This window comes from Cyrtonyx montezumae, unplaced genomic scaffold, assembly GCF_038088225.1.
Source record: "Cyrtonyx montezumae isolate F1298 unplaced genomic scaffold, pur_monq_1.0 scaffold_21, whole genome shotgun sequence".
NCBI classification, from domain to species: domain Eukaryota; kingdom Metazoa; phylum Chordata; class Aves; order Galliformes; family Odontophoridae; genus Cyrtonyx; species Cyrtonyx montezumae.
Genome location: NW_027071948.1, coordinates 462,736 through 486,255, shown reverse-complemented (window position 1 = coordinate 486,255; position 23,520 = coordinate 462,736). Strand labels below are relative to the sequence as shown.

General features: G+C 53.6%; 1 protein-coding gene across 4 annotated transcripts in view; it reads left to right on the top strand.

Moving 5' to 3' along the window:
• Nucleotides 1–1,501: 1,501 nt before the first annotated feature.
• Nucleotides 1,502–23,520, top strand: part of CAMTA1 (calmodulin binding transcription activator 1) — a 190,784-nt gene continuing 168,765 nt past the window's right edge. For 2 of the 4 annotated variants that reach the window (XM_065737857.1, XM_065737856.1), the window contains exons 1-2: nt 1,502–1,702; nt 9,335–9,494. In XM_065737857.1, coding sequence (XP_065593929.1) covers nt 1,638–1,702; nt 9,335–9,494 — 225 coding nt within the window. In that variant the 5' untranslated portion in view covers nt 1,502–1,637. The remainder of the gene's footprint in view (nt 1,703–9,334; nt 9,495–23,520) is intronic. The other 2 variants (XM_065737859.1, XM_065737860.1) reach the window with 1 other exon arrangement.

Sequence of the window (23,520 nt, the reverse complement as noted above, 5' to 3'; positions counted from 1 at the left end):
TTCCTGAAGTGAGGCTTAACTTGCAGCGAGCTCAGGACAGCTGCTGGACCGTGGCTTTGTTCCTATGCTCAGAGGCAGCAGAACTCCTCAGGGAGTTGTACACAGCTCTGTGGAGATCCCTCAGCCCAAAAGGACAGCAGGAGGGTGAGCTGAGCTGCTGCTGTGCTCTTGCTGCAGGAGTCAGCCAGCTGCTGTGGTCTGTCAGTGTGTCACACTGGGTCGGGCTGAGGAGCTTCAGGTGACACAGCTCACAGTGCATAGCAGTTACGGGGGTTTTCTTTCTGCTCGTGCCCTTAATGAGGGTGTTATCTTTTTCACTCAGTGTAGCCGTGCTGTTACATGAGTTAGAGAGCAGAAAGTGGTCTGTGAGCACCGAGGGCACGTGCAGCTGTGTACCATCACCTCTGCATCACCCTTCCCACAGGATGTGACATCCCACCGCGGGTTCGCTCCTGCCCGATCCGCGGCCCTTCCTGCATCTCCTTGGTGACGGTAACGTGCTTTGTCTGCAGAGCAGAAGTCCTCATCAAGTGCGGCTCTCGCAAGGATCTTTCTGCTCGAGCTTCGCGCTGTTATCCCCGCAGTGTGCCAGAGGGCCCACGTGGTTTCCTTCTTAGCAGTAGCAAAGAGACGGGGAATTGACCCCGCGCTGGCGGTGTGCCGTGCACGCCTCCCGGAGCAGTGCCCGGGGCAGCGGGGCCGCGTTGTCGGGGACCGCCGGAGAATCCCCGCGACGCCCGAAAGCCTCGCGCTACTCAGACTTCAATTCATTACTTTCATATCAGTAGTCTCTGAATAACTGTGTTTTATCGATGAACCCTCAGTACTCCGCCCGCGAACCGGAAGGAGCGGAGCGCGGCCGGTGGCGGCGGAGCTGTGCCGCGCTCCGGTACCTCCCGGGCCAACAGTGCTGTGGGGCGGGGCTGTGAAACTTGGGCGCGGGTGGGGGGGTCCCGCCGCTCCGAGCCCGGCCCGCTGCCCCCGCGCGGGAGGGCCGCGACCCCGGGCCGTGTGTGCCGCGGGCGGGGATTGGCGGCGGGGCGGCACCGCGCGCCAATCGCCGCCTTTGTTTGGGGTTACGGGCGCGGGGCGTGCGGCCGCCGGGCCGCCGGCAGCCAATGGGCGGGGCGGGATCTGCGGCACGGCTCCGCCCCTCCCGCCACCCCATTGGTCCCGCGCGCCGTCGCTCCGCCGGCGGCCGTTCCTCGTTGGCCGCCGCCGCCGGCGGCGCCGTGCGTCAGCGGCCGCGTCCCTCTCAGTGCGCGCCGCGATTGGCCGCGGCGGCCGTCGCTCTCGCGGAACCGCTTCCCGGTTGGCTGTCGCGGCCGTCAGTGCGGCGCCGCGTCCCGCCCCCACGTCCTCCCGGCGCGGCCGCTTAGTGGCTGCGGCGCGTGTCACTGAGGCGCCGCCGGGCGCTCATTGGTGGACGCCGCTGTCCGTCGCGCCCATCCCCTTCGGCCGCCCGCCCTCGGCCCGCCGCGATTGGCCGCCGCGGGTGTCAGTGCAACGTCTCCCCCAATGGGCGGCGCGGGGTGTGCGCCGTGCGCGCGGGGTGCCCGGCCCGGCGGCGGCGGCGGCGGCGGCAGCGGGAGGAGGCGGCGCGCGCCTGGGTCCCGGTCGCGAGGAGGCGGAGGAGGATGTGGCGCGCGGAGGGGAAATGGCTGCCGAAAACAAGCCGGAAGGTGAGCGCCGCCCGAAGCGCGCCGCGCCGCGCCGCCGTCGCCGGGCCTCCGCGCCGCCCCCCCGCGCTGCCCCCGCTGCGGGGCGGCGGCGCCCGGGGCCGAAGCGCGAAGTTCCGTCGCGGAGAAGGGCGCCCCCGCGGGGCCGGGCCGGGGCGGCGGCGCCGGCGGCCATGTGCGGCGGGCGGGCGGGCAGGCCGCGTGCGGCGGGCCCCGCGGTCGGGCCGAGCCGGGCCGGGCCGGGCACGCCTCCCGCCGCTCGGCGGCACGTGCCCCTGCCGCCGCCGACATGGAGGCCGCGCCCGCCCGCCCCGCGCCGCCGCCTCCCGGGGTCACGGCGTTACGCGCGGCCCCGCGTCCCCCGCCGGGCCGGGCCGGGCCTGCCCGCAACGCCGCCGCGCGCCGTGCCCGCCGCCGCACGTGCCCCGCGGGCGCGCGCCGGTGACGAGCCGGGCGGTTCGGCCTCCGCGGCGGCGGGCGGGCAGGGGCGGAGCGGCGCGGCCCCCCCGGAGCGCACGGCCCGCAGGCCCCGGCCCGGCCCGCGGCGCCGCGCGGAGGTGAGTGCGGGCGGTACCGGGGCCGCGGCGTCGACCGCCCCGACCCCGCGGCGCCGCAGCGCCCAACTCGGCCGAAAGTTGGCGGCGGGGCCGAGCGCGGCGCCCGCGAGGGGGTAGCGGTGCTCCGCCGGTGCCGGGCGCGGCGCTCCGGGCGGGCGGTGCTCCGCGGTGAGGCGGGGCGGGCGGCGGCCGCCGTTCCGGGGCCCCGTTAGCGCCGGGGTCCGGCGGAGCTGGGCCGCCTCCGGCGCTCGAGGAGGGCGGCGGTGTTCGGCCCGGTTCGCTCCCGGCGGTCGCCTCGGCGGGGCTCGGGCTCGGGCTCGGGCTCGGGCTCGGGCTCGGGCTCGGACTCGGGCGGGAGGGGGCGCCCCGCGGGCGGTGGGTGGGGGCGGCGCGGCCGCGGGGACCCCGGGGGCAGCGGACGGCCCCGGGCTGCGGCGCTGGCGGAGCGGGAGGGCCTCGGGGCCTCCATCTGACGGGCACGGGGTGCTTCGCCTCCCGCACCTCAGCCGTTGCGTAACTGCCGTGGGTACGCGTGCCTCGTTCCTCTTGAATTTTTCTGCCTCCAGCTGCGTCCCCCGCTAACTTCGTGTGAGCGGGCGGGCAGCGCTGCCCCGCACTCCTTATCCTGGCCCTGTCAACCCATGGACAGAAAGCCCCTATAAGAGTTATGTCTCCATCTCCTGATGGTTTTTTTGTTCCAAGTGTTTTTGGGAATCTTGGGAGCTGTGGCTATTTGTGGCCGTGCCACCTTTGCTTTGCCTTTTGCCCCCGCCATGCCCGGAGTGGTGAAGCCTCAGTGCTCTACAGAAATCTAAATTTTAAATAGTGGCGGCGATTATGAGAGTATGTTGTCGGTTTCATCTTTTATTAATCTCTTTGATGCTCCCAAATTCATTAGTTCCATCTTTCCTGTGGTCTGGAAAATGCTGGGCTTCGTTCTTTTCCCATTGGCGTTGAAGTGAATGTTTAATTCCGCTGAAGCAGTGAAACACCAACTGGCAAACGCTGGTGTATGTGAGGGGCGCCGTGGGTTTTACCTTGGCTTTGTCATTCGGATGGTGATGTTTCAGTTCTTCGGCTGTCAGCAGCGCCCACCTCAGGTTGCTTTTTATTTCCTGTTTGGTGCCATTTTTGTTGTGTTCTCACCGGTACCTGGTCGTGCTGGTCGGGTTGCTCATGTTCTTGCAGAAACTGAGGGGTTGGATCCATGGTGCTCGGAGGAAGCAGCTGTGCAGTGGGCTGTGTGCCCGCGTGGCAGGGCTGAGCCTGCTGCTGCTTCAGCCCCTCACCGTGCTCCGCACCGAGCACCGCGTGGCCCCGCAGGATGAGCCCATTTTGTGGTGCTCCCAGGGGGCTGAGACAGGAACCCTTCATTCCTCGGTGTGCCAGGAGCTTTAACAGGCACAGCATTGAGGTGTGCTTCAAGAGAAGTGTTTCAGCAGCACTGGTCTACTCCTTCCCAGCAGTGGCTTTGGGGCGTTCGCTGGGGGTTTGGGCATTGGTCAGATTTTGTTCTTGAGTGCTGGAACGGGTTTGCCAAGGAACAGCTTTTGAAACCAAAACGTTTTTGATTTTGTTGTTTGACAGCAAGTATTTACCTCCCTTTGTGGAAGCGTTGTGTAATGTTTTCTGACTCAAACCTTCGCTTGCTGTGGGGCTGAGGCACTCTGCTGTCTCACCTGGTGGCACCCGGAGGAAGTTTGACATTCAGTTCACTGCAGAATTGCCCTGAAATTTTGGCTGAATTTCAGCAGCTGAGGTGTTAGCAACGTCTCTGCTGTCAGGGGCAGAGCTGAACTGCCTTCTGCTGGAGTTGGGAAGCCTCAAAGTGCCTGTGGCACAGCAGTGGGAACCATGCCTCTGTTTGAGGGCAGTATTTTTTTATTGTGACCGTATGGGTACAGCTGTTCTGTGCTTGAGAGGACTCCTGATGCAAGACGTGGGTCTGCAAAGCTCAGGTTCCCTAACCCAGTTCTATGCCTCCCGTTTTTAATCAGTTTCCCAAGGACTTTTACTCAGTCCTGTGGTTACTTTGGTATTTTCTATCTGCCATGGAAGGTTTCCTATAGGTGTTGTACTTGGAATTCATTTTCTGTATCGGCGCACAATGAAAGCGTTATGGAAATGTAAGGTTGCACCAAATGTTTTTAGGATGCATTTCAGGACTAGTTGTTAAGTTTACATCGCTGGCACTCTTAGAAGTTTCTTCCCAAGCATGCAGTCATCCAGAGGTGCTACCAAAGGAGGAGATGAGGAGGGGAAGGAGCTGCTGGCCCCCAGGCAGCCTGCAGGAACAGGGAGCGGGAACGTGACCTTCCTTGTTGGCGTCCCCTCTGTCTCTGCTTCAATCAACCAAATATATCTGCAGGGAAGAAAACTTCCCATGGAGAGATACACAGCTGGGAGAGTGCATTGTGGAATGCAGTGCGCGCTTCGTTAAAGCACAGAGCTTGCAGCAGCCTCATGGTGTTTCCTGGCTTTCCCGTTCCACACCTGGCTGACTTGTGTTGTTTTTTGCCCCCTACTTTGACTCCTATAGCTTCTCTAGCACCCTGTGCCCTTGGGCTCTGGGCTGTATCTCCCGTGTTGTAACTCCTGCAGGCTGCTCAGCCCTGCTAAGCACAGCAGCTGTCCTTGTCCCCAGCAGTGGGGGTGTGTACCCGGTGGTGGCGGTGCTGGCTGAGCAGGAGCTAATTACCAGCATGGTAGTGCTCCTGTTCTTAATGGGAATGGAGAGCTGGGCGTCCTTCTGCTCTTGTCTCATTGTCACCTCAAAGGTCCTTAGTTTTTGGGTTTTTCTCCCGAATAGGTTTCCAAAACTGAAGACTCAAGTTGCCCATAGTGAAGAATAACTATATACATATATATGTATTGTGTCTGGTGACTGCTGTAGTGTGTAGGCCCAGCAAGGCTCTGTTCACTGCCACCCAGGTGAAGTCACAGATGGGTTTTTGCAGGAGCAGTATAGCAAAACTCATGAAGGATAGATGAGCCCAGTGAATATTGGCACGGCCGCATGCGGAGTGTGAAATAATTGCATTAATTTATTCTCACTGAATACAGGTAACTTCTCTTTTTGTCTTACTTCTTCGTATACAATCTGTTGGAAAATTGACTCAGGAATTGTTGGAAGAGGAGGAATTGGTTTTGTTTTGTTTTTGGAAAGAGGCGTTTCAGAAGAGCCAGCTGGATGAGAAACGTGGCTCAGGCGGAGGGACCGTGGGGTTGGTGCTCGGGGCTGCTGTCACTGCAGGAGGAGGTGCAGCGTGTGCTCAGTGCTGCCCTGTGCCAGGCCTGGGTGGGTTGCACCTCTGGCCGAGCTGCCTCGTTGCTCCTCCCCACAGCGGAGTGCTGAGGGGCAGCTTTGGTTATCCGTGAGCTCCCGTTGCATTTTAGTGGCTGATAATAGCAGCACAACTTTAACTGCTTGCAGAGAAGCACCTGTTGGCAGCACTGAGATGCCTTTCTGTTGGGTGGGTTAGCCAATGGCCAACCCTTTAAGTTATTCCTTCATAAAAGTGAGTATTTGAACTTCTCTTTGTGATTTTATGGGCTCGTTGTTTGTCTTTACATGCGCTGTAGGGCTGTCTGCAGACCAGCACTTGGTCCACGCCCGTTTGGCCGTTCCTGTATTCTCCATCTGTATGATGTATTGGTAAACTGTGGTAGCTAAGTGGCCTGGGGGTCTAAATTCACCTTCTGGATCACAGGAAATTTAGGATCCAGTTAGAAAAAGGAGAGGGAGTGTTTGGGAGCGGGGGTGGAGCAGAGACTCGCTGTGATTTGCTGTTGTGCACTTCAAGGTTTTATGGCCCGCGTTGCATCCGCTGGGAGGATAAGGCATGAGGAGCACGAACAAACCCGAAACGTCACGGAGGGTTGATGCGGTATAATTAATGTGGAACTTTCTATGAACTTCATAATAGTTTCACTTCCTTAATTTGACACGAGTGTTTGGCTCGCTAATGAGGAATCTTGACCACTGCGAATGGAACTTCAAATCTGGGTTTCGGTGCGGGGTTACAGCGCGATGCGCTGCAGCGGCGTGAGGCACGGCGGTGTCCTGAGCCGGCTGCGCTGCCCCGGGAGGCGTTCCTGAGCTGAGGCCAACCTTACACTAACAAACAAATACCACGTCATAGAGCTTTCCTGGCAGATCCTCCGTGTGCCAGTGCAGCTTTGCTTGCCGAGCACTTTCCATCGACGCTGGATGGTTCTGCAGATCACAGCGTTGTAAGTCACACCCATAGCGAAGTGCATACATAAAAAACATAGTGCAACTTCTTTGGTTTTTGTTTTTGTTTTTTTAACTGCAGAGGAAAATTTAGTCTGAGCAGATGTGGGGTATTCCCTGTGTGGTGTTGGGGTTGCTCTGCGGGTCCGACACGAGCGCTGCCTCGTGAGGATTCCCCCAGCTTCGTCAGGTTGGTGGGTGGTGGTGGGTGCATCAAGTTAACTAGAAAGGATGGGTTTCTTTGGGACCCAACAATTTATCTTCTTTTTTAGTGGGAAGGATTGTGGTTGTTTTGAGGAACCTGAGCAGCGCAGTGATGCCTGGAGGCACTGAGGGTTTTGCTAACTCGTCTGCAGCAGTGACCACCACTGTGACCACTGATGAAATCTCTGTGTGAAGGAGGAGTCCGAATCTTGGAGTGGAGACCTGGTGGTGCTAAGGCCTGCCAGCACCAGTGGGCACAGCCAGGGGAACAGCCCTTGTCTTCTGTGCCAAGCCTTGCCATTTGGTCCACAGTCCTCCATTTGGAGATGTGGACTCAACCAAAGCAGGGTTAGTGCCAATCCCGGCAGAAAACAGCAGGCAGTGGTTGTGCTGCATCTCATGTGCTTTACCAGCAGCACTTCCAAGTGACACATTTCTGTATTGAAGCCGGATCACAGAAGTACAGTAGGTAGATGCAGAAGAACCATTTCCAGGTTGGGGTTATCCCAATTAATTCCACTGGATAGAAAGGGAACTTGTAAAGCAAGTATGCATGCATTGCTTGGGGTGATCCACCTCTTAGTCCTTGCGGCTAGTTGGCCATTTCCCAAGGTCAGACCTGTTTTAGGGACGATCACATTTAGCATTCATTTCACATAACGTGGTTATTGTGTGTCCTTCTGACCACGCACCTGAAAGTCTTTATCAAGAAGGCTCAGAGGTAGGGAAGCTGGCGGATGTTCTGGAATGAAGAAATGTCACTGCAGAATGCAGAGAAGGGGCAGATGCGTGGCAGTCACACTGCAGGATGAGCCTCCTGCTGCTGCAGAGCAAAGGGATGAGCTCCTGGCAGTAGGAGTCGGAAGGTTTGAAGTCAGCAAGTTCTGAGAACTTAGACCAAAACATTGTGAGGGGATCTGTCCATAGGCGGTTTCTGGATTATTAATACTGATAACTGATGACAGTGGAAGAAAGTTAATAAAGCGAGCTGAATAAGTGTAGGTCTGCCAGCCTTGCAAAATAATGGAATGAATGATATGGGACTTGACTGATACGGAGGTAAGGGGAAATAATACAATTAATGTCAATTAAAATGTGCCTATGGAAAATAAGCTGATGAGATGTAACTGGGGATGTGGTTTGGCTGATAAAAGCAATAATGTGTGGTGTAAAATACTTGGCTTTCTTTATGAATTGAATGGAGTGCAAAGCACTGTTTTGAATGAGAAATGAAAACGACACCAAATCGGGAACGTTGAGCAGCTGCTGGCTGAACTGGGCCAGTGCTGGGAGGTGCGGGGTGCTGAGCTGTGCTGTGGTCCCCTCTGCCCATGGGGTGTTAACTGGGAGGGGGCTCTGGCCCTGTCAGCCCCACACAGTGAACACTGAACTCCCAATCACTCCTGGAACGCACAGTGCTCGTAAATTAGAGAGCAGCTCACGTTTATCATACACATCACTGCTTATCTTGTAAACTCATCTGCTGTGCTTGCACGAGTAGTTGATTTAACAGCATGTATATTGTTGAACTTGACACATCTAAGAGTATAATCAAGCTCTAAAAATACCGGGCGTGTTTAGCTCCTGGTTGCACTCCTGCTCTGCTTTCTGCAGTGATTGCTGCCTGGCTTCTCGTCTGTTGGCTGCAGGTCACGGCAAGTTTCTGTACTGCACATAATTAGAAAGGAGTTTTATCATGATGCTGGCATCTGTTCAGTGACATAAAATGATGAGATGTATAAAAGGAAAAAGTTGATTTTTCTCGCCCTGTATGTTTCCAGATGAGGGATGACTGTAAGTTAGTTCTGTAGGGTGAAATGCAGATCAGAGGATCCGCGTGCGAGGGATTCTGGGCAGCAGTGCACCAGGAGAGTGAGAATAGCAGGGAAGGGAAGGAGGGGAGGCTTAAGGGAACTGCTGGCGGTGCTGCCCTGCTGTGGGGCTGGATGCAGCTTGCTGTCAGGCTCCTCTTGCCCGGGTGCTATGCAGTGTATGGCAGAGCCATCCTGGTCTTGGTGCTTACCCCTGCTGGGCTGCTGGTGGGGCTTTGGTTTTTGGGTCCCTTTGCTTTTAAGGGACATCGGTGCACCTTTATTTCCATCTCTAGTGGCAAAAAAGAATCCCTTTATGTTCTTTGGTATTTATGCTATTGAGACTCGGGTATAGTGAGGCAGGAAGATTTCCATCCCTGTATCTTTCATTTTGAGGAACTGTGTTCTGCTTTCTGAGCTGTCGTGGAAAGAAAAGTAACCTGTTTCTGAATGGGCAAAGTGCATCTTAGTGTTTTAAAGAAACTAATAGACCTTGAGTTGCGTTTCTGCTGCTGCTTGACAAAATTACAGCAGGTAGAGGAGCTCTGCAGTTATTTACTTGCAAATCCCATCTAGTGTGGACTTCGTTTATGCCTTTCCTGGCAGATTGTACTGCTGTGGTCACAGCTTCTGTAATGGCTCATTGCTATTGCTTGTAAAAAGTTCTCACGTAGAGAGGCAGTGAGCTGAAAGAGGCGCAGGTGGGCACGTGCACATGCCTGTGCACTAGTCCTTTAAAGCTGTTCTCAACTTTGCAGCCAATAAAGGGTAAAGGTGGGACTTAAGCAGAAAGCCATATTCTTGGCACAGGGGCTCCTTGTAACAGAGGTCTCCTGACAGAAACCGCAGGTTCTGTTCCATGTATGTCATGTGTGTTCTCTTCTTTCCAGATGATCATGGGAACAGCAATGGCAGTCATGTAAAAATCTTTTTACCGAAGAAGCTGCTCGAATGCCTACCAAAATGTTCAAGTTTACCGAAGGAGAGGCACCGCTGGAACACTAATGAGGTAATTAAATCTGCTGCTCTTAAACAAACCCATCTTTATCATCACGGGTTGTTTTTTGACAACGTGCTATGTAAGTTACAGAATCTGAGTTCACTTGCTCTGAAACGTATTGTTTAAATAATCAAATCATATTAAATGTTGGAAATGAGCTTTTAGCTGTACTTGAAGGCAGATGTGGAAGCTGACTAATGGTGTGGTAGGAGTCTGTGTGTATGTGTTTGGGGACTGCTGAGTCACTGCCTGAACCACATGGAGCGCCTGAAGGACCCAGTCAGCCCTGGGAGCACAGGTGGAGGTGATTCACCTGCGTGACCAGAAGGGTGGAGCCTGACTCCTCTTGGACCTCGTGTACGGGCTGACTGCCACTGAGGAAGGATCTCTTGTTGGAGATCCTTCCTATGGAGTTCTTGCCCTGCAAGCCCAGGTCCTCAGAGGGGGGTGGGCATCCCTTCTCCTTCCTTTTGTAACACCTCCTTGTCTGCACGGGTCCCTTTGCCTTTACACTGTGTCACTTGTCTGAGTCAAATTATTTTTGTGTCATCTTAGGGGTGTGTTTCAGAATTGCTAGAAGCTTGGTGTCCAGGCGCTGTGTTAAGTGCTGCCTTGCCATTGGGAGTGTGTGCAGCTCCGGGGGCTGCGGGGCCGCTGGGGCTCCTTCCCAGCTGCTTGTTCTGCCGTGCTGTATGGAGACGCTTCAAGGAGCTGTGCACGGCCTTTCTGTGGGTTGTGTGTCCTTAGAGTGCTGCTCAGGCGGATGCAGAGGGCGCGTGTTGCACGTTAACCTGCCGGCCCGGGCTCTGCTGATGGCTTTGTTGCATCTGAAATGAGATGCTGCAAACACTGAGCGCAGGGGTCAGGGAGCAGCTGGGGTTTGTTCGTTCCTCTACCAGGGCATCACCATGGGAACGCAGGCAAATAACTTTTTCTGAGCACTTTCATCTGTAGATTGAGGATAATGGTCGTGTGTTGCTCTGGGTTGGGTAATGAGAGTGGAGGAAGAATATCCTCTGAGAGCCGGGTAAGTTGTGGTTGACTTTACGCATAGCCAAATAATGCGGTGAGCAGCAGGAGACATGGAGCATTTACAACCACTTAATGCTGAGAACATGTTGCTGAGATGTTTGCTTTGAGTCCGATTACGCAGTTTTAACTAAAATGTTCGATGGAAATATATTTCCATATCAAAATGTCATCTCTTCTTAAATCAAGTTCATGGTGTTTTTCTGTTTCACAGAGAAGGAAGTGTTCCTTCCAATTTAATTTTTTTCCCCGTGATGCACAATCATCAGTCTAGCCAAAGCCATTTAATTACAGATCTAGGTTTTTTGAGATGCCTGTGGAAGTTGTGAGCTTCTATTTATTTTGCTCAGGGGACTAGAAAGGGATCTTCACATGGTTCCTCACACGAGGATGCATTAGTTAATTGCCAGAAAATTCTGCAGACCCAAGTCCTTGAGAGGCACAGACAGCACTTGGGTACTGCTCATGGCTTGCTGTGAACTTGTGTGAGCTCGTGCCAGCCCCAGAGCTGGGGGAGCAGGCCTTCCCCACGTGGGCTGCAGGGCTGCACAGTGCTGGCTGTGGGGCTGTGGGGCTGCGTGGTGCTGGCTGTGGGGCTGCAGGGCTGGCACTCATCTGCACTTTGTCCCCTAACGGAGGCGGCAGAGGTCGCGGGCTCGTTAGCTGGTAATCGCTTTAGGCAGCGAGAAGTGTTGTCTGCAGGAAATTCATCCTGCTTCTTCGTGTAGAATGATCAGATTATGGAGGCACCGGGAGCTTCCCACGCCGCAGTGCTCTCGGTGGTGCAGACAGGTGTGGGGCTGCCGGGGTAACCTTGTCTTCGTGCCGTGCCTGCCAAGCGCGGGGTGCAGTTCTGAGATGCCTTTCATTAATGGGGTTGGCAGCCACAGCCATTAATCATCCTCGTAAACACTTAATGACACAGTGAAAGGGAGACGAAAAAGTGAAACACCCGAAGTATTACTTAGCACTTCTGTTCCTGGGCGCGTGCTGTGCGGGCGCGCCCTGAAGGGACGAGCCGGAGCTGTGGCGATGCAGAATGGCAGTGGACACGTTCACACTTGGCTTGAAGGGTCCTGCAAGGGATGGCAGTTTCCTAAGGAGTATTGACAGCAGTTTCTTCATTTCGTTTTTTATAAGTTTCATGGTAATGTGCAAATAAGAGCAGCTGTAATTCATTAACGTGTGAAGAAGAGCAGAGCCGTGGCTGAGCTAGCTCTTGTGCTGTGGCAGCCACGTTCCCGCGGTGGAGGAGCTTGGAGCAGCACTGCTCTGTGCAGTCCTTCCATCCCTCGGAGCAGCACGCTTTCCATGCAGTCAGTCTGTGTTGCAGCCGTGCAGAGTGAAGGTGCAGCGCAGTGTTTTGTCTCCGATGGTGTCTTGCATTCTTGCTTTGCTTGCAGGCTGGTGACATTCTTCCTTTCCAGATGACATTGAGTTATTTCCCATCTCTTCTTTCTGAAGTGCGCAGTTGTAGGCTTTGCCTGGGGGTGGTGAGGGACCCCGCTGCAAGGGGAGGGGAGGCTGAGCAGGGTGTGAGGAGGGGACATTGCACTGCTCTAACCCAGGCAGTGGCACCAGGCACTGTGCTGTCTGTGGGGGCAGTGGGGCATGGCTTTCTTGGGTTTTCTTAATGCTTTGAGGTGCGTTTTAGAATCGACACTTGTTTGTTGTCTCTTTTTCCTGTAGTACACCTGTGGCTTTCAGGCTTTGCTGGGTAGCATGGCACGCTGTGGTGCTTTGCTGTGTTTGCATGCTGGTGTGCACGTTGTTTAGCAGTGGTGCTGCAGAGCTGCGTGTGAGCACAGCCCGTTCCCACGCTCCTTGGGGCAGCACACGGCTCGTGCTGCACGCGTCGCCGTGGTTTGAGGCTGAGCAGTGAAGGAGGTGGAAATGTGTTTAACAGAAGCACTTCATTATGGGTTTATTTTGTGAAATTAATGAAATTCTGCGCTTTGCTTAATGTACAGAGCAGAAGATGTGCTATTGGCTTTGCTCCTGCAGTTTCTCAGTCGTGTTTACATAATTAGTGAATGTAGTGTGCGGGCTCCGTGATTGAGCAGAGCTGAAAGGTTATCACTCCTGGCAACGGCAGCAGAAGCCCTTCAGGACCTGCTGCACCCCCGGGGGCTGCGGGACGCAGCTCCTCCTGCTTCCCCTGAGGAGGAGCCCACTTATTTCCCTTCACCTTTGTCAGTGTGAGAGCTGACTGTAACCGTGTGCAGTGAGTCTTCAAGGGCAGCTGATGTGCAGTTCTGTGCTGTTAGCGTCGTGCAGTCCTGCTACCAAACTGAGTGCTGTAAAGCAAAGCAAGGCGGTGGGAATGTGCCGTTTTAGGCAATGCTTTGCCCTCCTGCTTTTATTCCAGGTGAGCCTGACTACCCTGCATTAATTGATAGCTGAAGGAAGAAAACATCTTAATTTGTTAGAGCTTATTCTGGCTCAAGCCAGTGCCATTCTAGCATGACATTGGACTGTGCATCTGTTTGTGTTTATTGCAGTGTGAGGGAAATGCAGAACTCTGCAGCCCTGCAGGAAGGGGCAGCGTGGGGGGCAGGGGCAGCCCCAGCTCAGCCCAGGGCTGCTCAGGCACAGTGCTGCCGTGGTGATGTCTGTTGCTGCAGAGAAAAAAGGGAAAGCTGCCTTCCAGGCATGAGGGTTCTCCCTTTAAAGACTATTTTAAGGGTTTCCCATGTTGGCAGAGACGCCTGAAACCATTTAAGATGACTCTGTTTTAGATCTGTGGGGACACTCGTGTCTGTGCATTAAAGCTTCTTTCAAAAATACATATCTATTGGTAGGGTGGGTGCAAAGCTTTTAATATCAGGGCAATAAAGCTTCTGGAAGCTGCAGGGAGCAGGGAGGGTGTTCCTGAGGATCCAGCTGTTTGCCCAGGAAGGCAGTAGGAATTAAGGAAGATTTCTTTGCCTGTCAAGCAGCTCCCCTTCTCCGGCGTGGCAGTGCCCAGTGTGTGGGTAGCTCCTGCTCCGGGCTCAGCTCGTGCCTGTTGTGTTGGCTCAGCTCCCTCTGTGTGAGGCACGGCCTGGAGCTGAGGTGCTGGGAGGCAGCGATGGGAGCACAACTGAGCGACGGTGTGAGCTTTGTTGGTTGGGGCAGGTAAGGCAGAAATGAGTGTGCAACTGAGAGCACCTCTTGTCCAGATGGGAACTGACCAGCAAAGTGTGCCTGTTTATTTTCTCTGCTAAAGAGCTTCCTTATTATGGGATTTAGGTCTGTCACTCAGCCTGGCATTCTTAAGAGCTTGGGCTCATTGTAGTTGTTGCCAGATAAAATGAAAAAAAAAATCATTCTTTTGAAGATGGGAACCAACCTATAAAGGACGAATCCAGAAAGCTCAAAAAGCAAATACTTGTTTCAGCCCCTACCTGGAAATCCATACAAATGCAAAGCTGATTAGTCGTCATGGGTGGGTTTAAATGTGCCCATCAACTTCTGGATTCTCCGCCGTCTGCTTCTCCTCGCTCACATCTTCTGGTGCAGGCACTGCTCTGAAATGCCCTGTCAAAAAGCACAGAACCCTGCAAGGGGGGTACGGAGTCACAGTTGCATTTTATGTAAACCATTCCTTGGATATGAGAGGGCACTGATTTAATAGGTGTTCGTGTAAGGCAGGCCGTGGTGCTGCATTGGGCCCCTGGCTCACAGGGCCAGAGGATGCACTGCACTGGGAGCTGTGCTGTGTGAGGAAAGCGTTACAACAAAGTCAATCCACAAAGCCAATTTCAGTGTCTCTTTGCCCGAGACTGGCGTGTATAAACACAAATGAATTGGTTCACTTGTCAACTGAATAGAAACAGGATATTACATTTTGTAAGTGATTGAAATCCTGTCTTTTCCATCTCACATATGGTACTTCCAGGGGTGACTGTTTCATTTAGAAGAGGAAAGTCGAGGAGAAAAAGGAGCACCAGATATCAAGGAACAGTCAGCAGTGGTGAAAGCGCAGATCCCCCGTGGGGACGGTGCCTGGAACAGCACCGAGTGCAACAGAAACTTGTTTGGGGCACCAGGAGTGACCGTGGGGGCTCTGCAGGAGTGGGGGGAGAGTGTCCTACAGCAAAGGGGAGGTGGAAGAAGGGTTTGGAGCTGAGTGCTGCACCGCACGCGGGCAGACACTGCGTCACGAGGGGGACTGCGTGCTTCCCAGGCGTGTCGGGGTCGGCTGGTCGGTGTTTTTCCTCTCCCCATGGTGTTACACAGATGTGTGGGGCAGGAGCGGGGCAGGAGGATGCAGTGCTTTTTCTGGAGCAGTGCACACGAGAGCACTGCGTGCGCTTCAGCTCTGAGCGTGCTGATCTCTCCGGCGTTGGTGGCTTCTGCCCCTGGCACGGTTGGCAGGGTTTGTGCCTGCTGCAGGCAGGCTGTGTTGGTGCAGGTGAGGCTCCTGAAGCCCCACGCCTGCAGGGGGGGAAGGGAGGCAGCGGGAGCCGGGCTGCGAAGGGCTGCGGTGCCCTTGGTGGGTGTCTGTCTTTAAAGCTATCTGATGTAAATATTACGCTCTCTGCATAAATTTAGGCACATAATTGACTGTATCTTGCTGGAAAACGGGTACCAAAGATTTTTTTTTATAGCTTCTGTGTAATTGAAATTCTAGCAGGAGAGGCCTTTGTCTCGGCAACCACGTCTGAATTACTTTTTTATTGTAGTGTTAAACTGCCACGTTACGATGTTAGTGACTCAGTGTAGGTATGTGTCAATACTTACAATATTTCCAGTTTCAAGAGCTGTGCTCACCATGAGGAGCAGTGGGTGCTGGGGGGCTGTCCCGGGGGCACAGCTCCGTGTGCTGCCCCTCCGGCGTGGCTCTGGCGCTGGCTCAGCAGCTCTGGCCCTCTGCAGTGCTCCAGAAGCAGCTCTGGATGGAAGGCGAGGCCGTGGCTGCGGGAGGGCGGTGTCCCAGCTGCTCTGTGTTGTGTGTGAATGTCAGCGTGTGCTTTGATTCCATGCAAGGTGTCAGTTTTACTTACTGGAGCTCCTTTGTTTTGCAGAGATCTTGATGCAGACGTCCTTTTGGATTTCTTTTTAATAATGTGTGACCCTTCACCTTTGATCCCCTGACCTGCATTACTTTGGTAACCATTTCATTTTTTTATTTCATTTCACTTTTAATTTTGCTGTGCAAGCTGTAACATTCCATCGTTTTAAGCTGTAGTGTTCTTTGACTTCCCTGGGTATAGCTTTCCTTCTGTGAAGGTGTGTGTTGGCTTTTCTCAAATAAAAATGATTGCAGTTGTTATAAGAAGAAATAAAGTATGTTCTTCTCATTGGCTTTTGCTTTTTAAGTTTAATGCTGTGCATTTTGCTGTATAGTACATTGCTTTGATTGTGTTCTCCCAATACTTTATCTAATTTACTTTGACGTTTCTGTACATCTTTGGTTTTATTTTGCATCTCTCTACATTTTTTTGGTCAGTGATATGTGTATGATGTTTGCTGTGGTTTTGTTGTTCACCGGTCAATTCTGACAGCCCATGGCCATCACAGGAGCAGTTAAGGTTCTCTTTTGAATAAAAGATATCCGTTGCTGTTACAGTTCTGTTCCACGTCCCGAAGATGACTGCATGCAGCCCTCAGCTTAGAACTGACAGCTGCTCTAATAAAGGCGTTTTAGGCCATCACTGGGAAATGACACTCAATCACAGCCCAGTTTGCTTTTATTTTTGCACTCAAAGCCAAAAGGGAAGTTACTGGTGCTGAGATCATCAGTCGTGGTGTGCTCATGGAGGCAGTGCTGTGTGTGTGGGGACCCCAAAGGGCAGCAGCCATTTCTTCCACTGTTCTGGTGAGGGCTGGGATACAGATGTGTTTGTCTCGTAAAGGACAGCACGGGATGCACTGAGCATGGCCCCACTGAAGCACAGATTATTTTTTAAGTGTCTTGTTACTTTATTCTCTAACATTTAATGCTGAAGTTTTAATTGCACACGTCTGAAGTTGCAAAATGAGTGCTGTAATGGATTTAGGTCTTCTCTGAGCCCTGTTGCTGCTTATAAAAGTTTATCTCTTCCATTAGAGCCACGAATTAAAGTTCGACCTGTAGGGAACCATTTGCAGGAGATCCCAGCGGGCCTTACATGGCCGCTGCCAGCATCTGTTCATTGCTGGGGGACACGAAGTGCATCCCAGAGCCCTCCTGCTGGTGTTTGCTCCTCGGTGAGGCTGTGGCAAGCATCGGTGCTCCGAGGAGCACCGCGACGGCTGCAGCTTCTCGAGCTGAGAAGTGAATCAAGTCCGCTCCTTCCAGCAAAGCTTTCCTGCTCATCACATCGAGCCCCGACATCGCTGCTCTGGCTGCCCCTTCCCGGACACACTGCTGAGCTGGGGTCGCTGGGAGGAGCACCGCGCGCCCACCCGGCGGGCAGCAGGGCAGGGCAGAGCCGGGGCAGCAGCGCTGCCAGCGCCCATCTGCTCCGACACAGCGGGGTCGTATGAAGCTTCCTCTTGATTTGCACAGTCACCTGTTGCAGTGGTACAGCACTTGTGAGCACGCTCTGAACGCTGAGTTTGGCTATTTCCCCCGTGCTGATGGACGTGTTTCTTTTCGGCCTGATGGTTGGAGCTGAGGAGGACCACTGACAGCCTGCTCCCTGCCTGAAGCGTTGCGCTTGTTTCCTGCTCTCCCGTCCTGCTCCAAACACAGCTGTCAGCGTTGTGCAGACCTGGAGCTGTCTGCCCGGGATGCAGGGGCTGCTCCTGCTGTGCTCCCCTGGGTGGCTGAGCTGTGTAACGCTGCCCCTCTTGGACCTTATCCTCCAAAGCCACCTGGAGCTGTTTCTCACATCTTCAGAACATGGAGTAGTGTTCTTAAAACTGTGGAAAAAATGTTGATTTTGTCCAAGAAAACTTGAAGACTATTTCTCTCCTCGTAACGTGTTTTATGTCAGCAGCACTCAGACTCGAGTGCTGTGGCTCTCTAGGAAGCCCTTCTTGAGAACCTTCACTTGATGTCAGGCAACCAAAGGGAGCCTTGCTGCACTCTGCAGAGGGCTGTACCCCACTGATGGAAACAGCAAGGGGAAACGAGCGAGGAAAGAAAAAGGTGTGATGCTGGAGTCAGCAACATAAGGATGTGTTCAAAGGAGGCTTGGAGGGAAGGGATGGCTGGGAGGGAACAGGCTGGGTGCCTGGAGGAGCCGCGCTGTCCCTGCACTGTGACTCCCACCAGGTAAGCACTCCTCGCTGTGCAGAGTTCACCTCGCAAAGTCCTCGTGCCCCGGGATGATGTGTTCTCATTGCTTCTCCAAATGTCTGCAGCTGCAGTTATTCTGTCACTGCTGTTTGCTGTGGTAATGGTGAATTCTGGTCGTTTGTGTGACATACAACCTGGGAAGTTTGCGCTGCAGTGTTTCACGTTTCCTTTTGAGCTCTCCAGAAGGAGCTCCTTTCAGGAGTGCTGCTGGGCCGTGCAGTGATGCAGCAGAGGTGTTGGTGCGTGGCAGGCAGCGTCAGCTTTCGGTTCAGTGCTGATACCAACGCTTAAAGTTCAGCTGTAGGAATTGTTCTCAGTTTCGTGTGTAAGCAGCACTGAGCATTAGTGAGCAGAGCTGCTCTGTTGGCCATCACCATTTTCCATAACCTGAATTCTTTTCTCAGGTTTCTGCTGCGCTGTTATGGGATGACAGTAAATCTTATCAGCATTTACCCTTTTATATCCAGAGATTCCAGAACTCGATTCCTTTTACTGAATGTGGTTTTTCGCTAAGTAGGAAATAAAACACGTTTTAATCAAATACTTGATCAAAGAAGTGCATAAATGCCACAGAGCTCTGGTAAGGCAGAGAGGCACTGTCGAGAGAGATGTGCTCCGACGTCGGGAGAGCGCTGCGTGGGAAGGATCCTTTCTGCTTACGAGGTTCTTCTGCTATTCAGAACAGAAATACTGATAATATCCACTCCTGAAACAACTCTTAATACTGAAATTCATGCAATATTTTCTCTCGCTGGATGCTTTTATGTGCTGGCTTTAGCATAAGGCCAAATGGCTGAGATGAAATACTTCGCACATTCTCCAGATTTAGAGCCCTGCATGTGTGCGTTTCAGGTAATGCAGCCAGAGCAGAATTAACCTCATCTCCTTTATTCAGTCTGATAGATGTACTTGTGTATCAGCCTCGTGGTCGTGCTGGTTGCTTAATTAAATGCACATGGGTAACAGACAGGTTGCTCACTTCAGTCTGGACTGCTTTGACAAACACGTGTGGGTCGCTGTCGGCTCTTCCTGTTGGTGCAGCCCGTGTGAGCACGCAGTGTGAAGGAGCACAGCATGGGTTTCCTAAAAGAACAACACTCCAGGATCTCTCTCAGCACACTGAATTTCAGTGGTTGTGTGCCTCCCCCTCTGAGTGTGTTTCGGGCCGGCCTGTGGACGTGGCCGCTGCTGTGAGCTCCCCAGCCCTCACTGCTTGCTGCTCTGCCTATATATTGTTTTGGAAAGCACTGAAATAATTTAATTACTGCTATTGCTTTCATCTTCAAATCCTCAAAATGCATTAAGGACTTTGATCGCTGAGTTGGGATCCGATGCCTATTGGGCAGCCTTCCACGACTCGCTTCTGTGCTTCTGTTTTTACACTGCTGACAGAAATAGCTCATCTATACCCATCAAAGTGCAGTACTTTGCTTTCTTTGTGTGCTAGCACCAGGATTCTCTGCCTTTCCTTTGCCCTTAGCTGCATGCCTTGGGTGAAGAAACAAGTGATAAAAATGTGGCTTTATTTCTCCTTTAGGCTTGGCTTATCTGCTTTTCAGCTCTTCCAGACATTGAACGTTCCAGTTTGTTTTTATTTTCTCTGGATTCCTTCCCACGAGACAGAAGTGAATCCAGCGTGGCTGGGTGGGAGGAGCACCCTGGCTGGGAGCACGGCAGTGAGGCTGCTGGCAGCCTGGCTGTGCCGCAGTCACTGCTGGTTTCTTTAAACTCCTTCACTGGCACTCTGTGTTTCCTCAGCCATAAAATACGGGTAATTACCTCCTTTGTAAAATATTACGGGGTCTACAGGTAATTGTATGAGTGAAGTGCTAATTACAGTGATTATTACTTGGACCTAGTCTAGATCTGGGAGATGCTCTTGTTGAGATGAACATGTGAAACGAATCCTGCAACTTGCCTTGGCTCTGTGCAAGGGGCCTGGAAGGGGCTGTGCTGCTCACGTGTGAACTCCCAGTGAGAACTGGTGCTCATCATTCTCCCAGGTCAACCTGCTGATGTCCTTTCTCCTTTTTCATCACAACTTGGCAGGGGAGCAGGCTGCTGAGATGCTAGGGAATGGTGAGCTCAGTACTTGTGTCCACGTGTCATTTGATAACGGAGTTTATGCTTCTGGCATTCACTTTGTCTCCTGGAAACAGATGAAAGCAGATTGGGAGCAGTACTCTTCAGGACATGGTGTGTGGGTTTGGGCCAATCTGCACACTACCTTATGGCCTCCATTCCTCTGGGGTTTCTGACCTTGATGCAAATAAAGCTGTCGTATCAAGCTGGTTTTTTGTTTTTTGTTTTTTGCAAGTAAAGGACAGCCTGCAAGATTTTATTATGTGATGCTTAATTTGCCCTTCTTGATGTATTTAGGGCAGATTTGCTTCATAGCTGGGAATAGCTTTGCTATCTGCTAAGCCAGGTTGAAGAAGTAATGTTCTTTAAGGTAAACATGGAGTGTTCTCATCCAGAAAACAGTGCTGCTGCTGCCAGGGGTTGTGCTGCCATTTGACAGCAGTAATAATGAGTACTATCTTGCATTGCACAGAGGCTCCCGCCCAGTGCAGGCGTCCTCCTGAGCACACCTTTTGTGGCACAGTGACACAGAACACGTTTGTGGTCTCAGTTGTTTCACTGCAGCCCTGGGGTGTTCCCATCTGCTGCTGCGCTGCCGGGCTCTCCGGGGTGGGTTCCTGTCCTCCAGGAGCAGCAAACCATGTCTGTGCTCTTGGGGCTTCCTCTCTGTGCCACAGACAGCAGTGATGGCTGCAGACGTGGATTTGGTGGCGAGCTGGAGTGGTGCGATGGGCAGCTCTGATGGTTCTGTGGTTGCAGAGCAGCTTTGACCTTCTAAGGGATGATTTCAGTCACTGTCCAGTTACAGAGGCTTAAGCTGAGGCTTTCCAGCAGCGGAGGGATGCAGTTAGAGCCAGACATTCCTCTCTGACAGCTGATTGCTGATTGATGTGGTACGTTGAATTTATGCATATCGCATCCCTGGAATATTTCAGTTGTTGGCAGTGCAAAATGCATCTCACAGTTTATTGTAATGTCACTTAGGGGATAACTAAAGGAAATGAATGGTTTCAAATTTGAGTATTTTCACGTTCTGAGCTTAAAACTTTCTACGTCACAGGTGAAAAACCCATGAAATACTTCCATTTCTGTGTTGTTTCCCCTCCGAGGCGACGTGCTCCCTGTGCTGTGTCTGAGCTCTCTGACTGCTCTGTGTGTGTGGCAGTGTACTTTGCTGCTGCTGATGCTCATGTCCGCTGCTTTTTAAATGCTCTGTTTTGGAAGCCAAGTGCTTGGTCCATAGATGCATCAACTACTGAGGGTAATTAATTTGGTGTGGGATGCCTCAAAGGTGTAAGCACGCGCTGTGCAGGTGAGTGGATCCGTGTGCGTTGTGCTGAGGTTCGGCCGTTCCTGCTCCCAGGGATGGGTTGGCAGCAGAAGGGCTCTGGGAGACGTAACTGAAAGATTCTTTCAAGCAGCGGTGTAGTTTTGTCCTCTATTTCTGGCTGATTTTAAGAAATCCCTCCTTCCTTAAAGTGAATACCTCCTAACATCAGAACTCTTCAGCTTTAAGTGCAGTTAAGTGCTGCTGTACCAGTTTGACACTGCCTTTCTGTTGAATGCAAAACAGTTTTTAATCTTCTCGTTTAGATGTTTTAATAGAAAGCAAACGTTGAACTTGCTTTGCTGTTGCATCCAAATCTTTAATCCACGGGAGCGTCTATAATAAAGGGAGAGCATGGCTTTGTTGAGGCGAAGCGTTCCCGGCCGTCAGGGATGCGGGAGCTCTGAGAGCACCATTTCCCGGGTGCCCGATGCTTCAGGCAGTGGTGCAGTGGTGGCTGCGTGGTGCTGGGCCCGGCTGGCTCTGCCGCTCCCAGGTGGAGCTGGGCTCCGTGCATTCAGCTCCGCAGTTCGGCTGCCCTGCACTGCGCTCAGTGCCGACCTGCGTGTCTGTGGGAGCAGGTAATCCAGGCTCAGCGCAGCCGGGGCTGCCTGCTGTGTCGGGAGGGGTGTGAGGCGTTGGCACCTGGCAGCTCGTGCCTCCGTCACAGCGTGCCGCGTTCAGCTGCAGGGGAAGCAGAAGCGGGCGCAGGCGGAGGGCTCAGGTGCTGAGCAGGTGCGGGTGTCAGCTCCGGTGGGGAAGGCAGCAGCAGCAGCTATTGCCACACAGACACATTACTCACATCAGTGGAAGTGGGGACTTCTCAGACTGACGGGCGCAGAGGGGCTGAGAGCGCTGCGGTGCCCCGGGCTGAGCGCGGGTGTCTGCGGTGGTCCTTCCCCAGGTGGGAGCTGTGTGCCACTGCAGTGCGCTTCAGTGTGAGCTCTGTGAGCTTTGCTGCCATCGGTGCAGAGCTGGCTGCAGCATCCCACATGGAGTGTAGTGAATGCACTACTTGGTTCAGCGTTTGCCAGATTTCCACCATTTATAGAGTGCATTCCTATAGGTTTGTCTGGATGAATAAAGTGTGTGATACCCAGGCTTGTAAGTTGTCAGGCTCTAATTATGTAAGTGCTTTGTTATAAATAGCTCGGTACATCTGGCAAGCCTCAGTGCACGCCGGGCTGGCGTACGCTGTGTAGGAGCGATCCGGTGGTGTGTTGGTGTTCCCCGTTCTCCTGGGGCCCTTTGATCCGATGCACAGTGCTCCCCCGGGACTGCCAACGTCACGAGCAGATCCTCTTCTGACCTTAGCTGCAGCCACAGGTCGCTGTGGGGCAGCACATGGAGCAGAGTGGAACGGGTCCGTGTGAGCCGCGTTGGACCCCACGGATACAGAAAGCGAGGCTGTGCCGCGGGGGGAAGCATCGCTGGTAGGTTTTGTCATATAAACCCACAAGTTGGGCGCTTATAATTGATGCATTTGGATGAAGGCAGGTACATGGAGATTACTGAAAAGAACAGAGCGGGGCCGGGGGGACTTCTGTCTGCATTCCTCTCGTTTCTTTGGTTTGTGGTGCATACACAGAAAGTGTCATTTCTCAAAGCTGCACCTCTGGGAACGCTGCTTGTCCAGGCTGGAGCTGCGATTCACATGGGCACTGCTCTGCTCGGCTCTGCTCGGCTCAGTGGGGCAGATGGGGAAGGGGTTGGGTGGTCCTTGCACAGCACCACGTGTGGTTTGGGAGCTCCCGTGGAAGGGCCGTGTGCATCATTTTTGGCAGTCGTGTGTTCTTAAAACACTGCATCATCTCCTGGTGGACGTGACTTTGATTTATGGGAGCAGAGAAAGGCAAAGTTGTTCTGTTGTGTGCTTCCTTCCCGCAGCCAGCTGAGCGGGTTTTATTGGGTTACAGAAAAGCAATTTGGGAGTGGGGTCCGGTGCGGTGACGGCAGCGGTTCGGGCAGTGGGGGGGCTGGGAGCTGGGCCTGGGGCTGCTCTGATTGGCGTTGTTTGGCCAAAATGAGACGTGTTCTGTGTTCAGGGTACGTAAGGACACGAGCAGAACTGCTGCTCATGAATGGCTGGCCGCGTTTGGGCTCTGTCGCTTTGGCTGTGCGGCAGCTTCTGAGCTTTCCATGCTTGGAGCCATCCTCAGTGTTCTCCTTCTGGCGGAGCTGGCAGTGGCTGCTTTCAGCCCCAGGGAGCAGCGCTGGAGCTCCGGGGCTCCCCGTGCCCGTAGGGATGGGTGGCAGGCAGCGGGGCCGGGCGCTGCGTCAGACGTGTGCCACCAAGCAATGGAGGTGTTCTGGAGGCAGCCAGGTGTGCGTTCCCCTCTCGGAGTGCCAGAGGTGGGATCCTCCTCCCGCACAAGGCCAAGTGACTC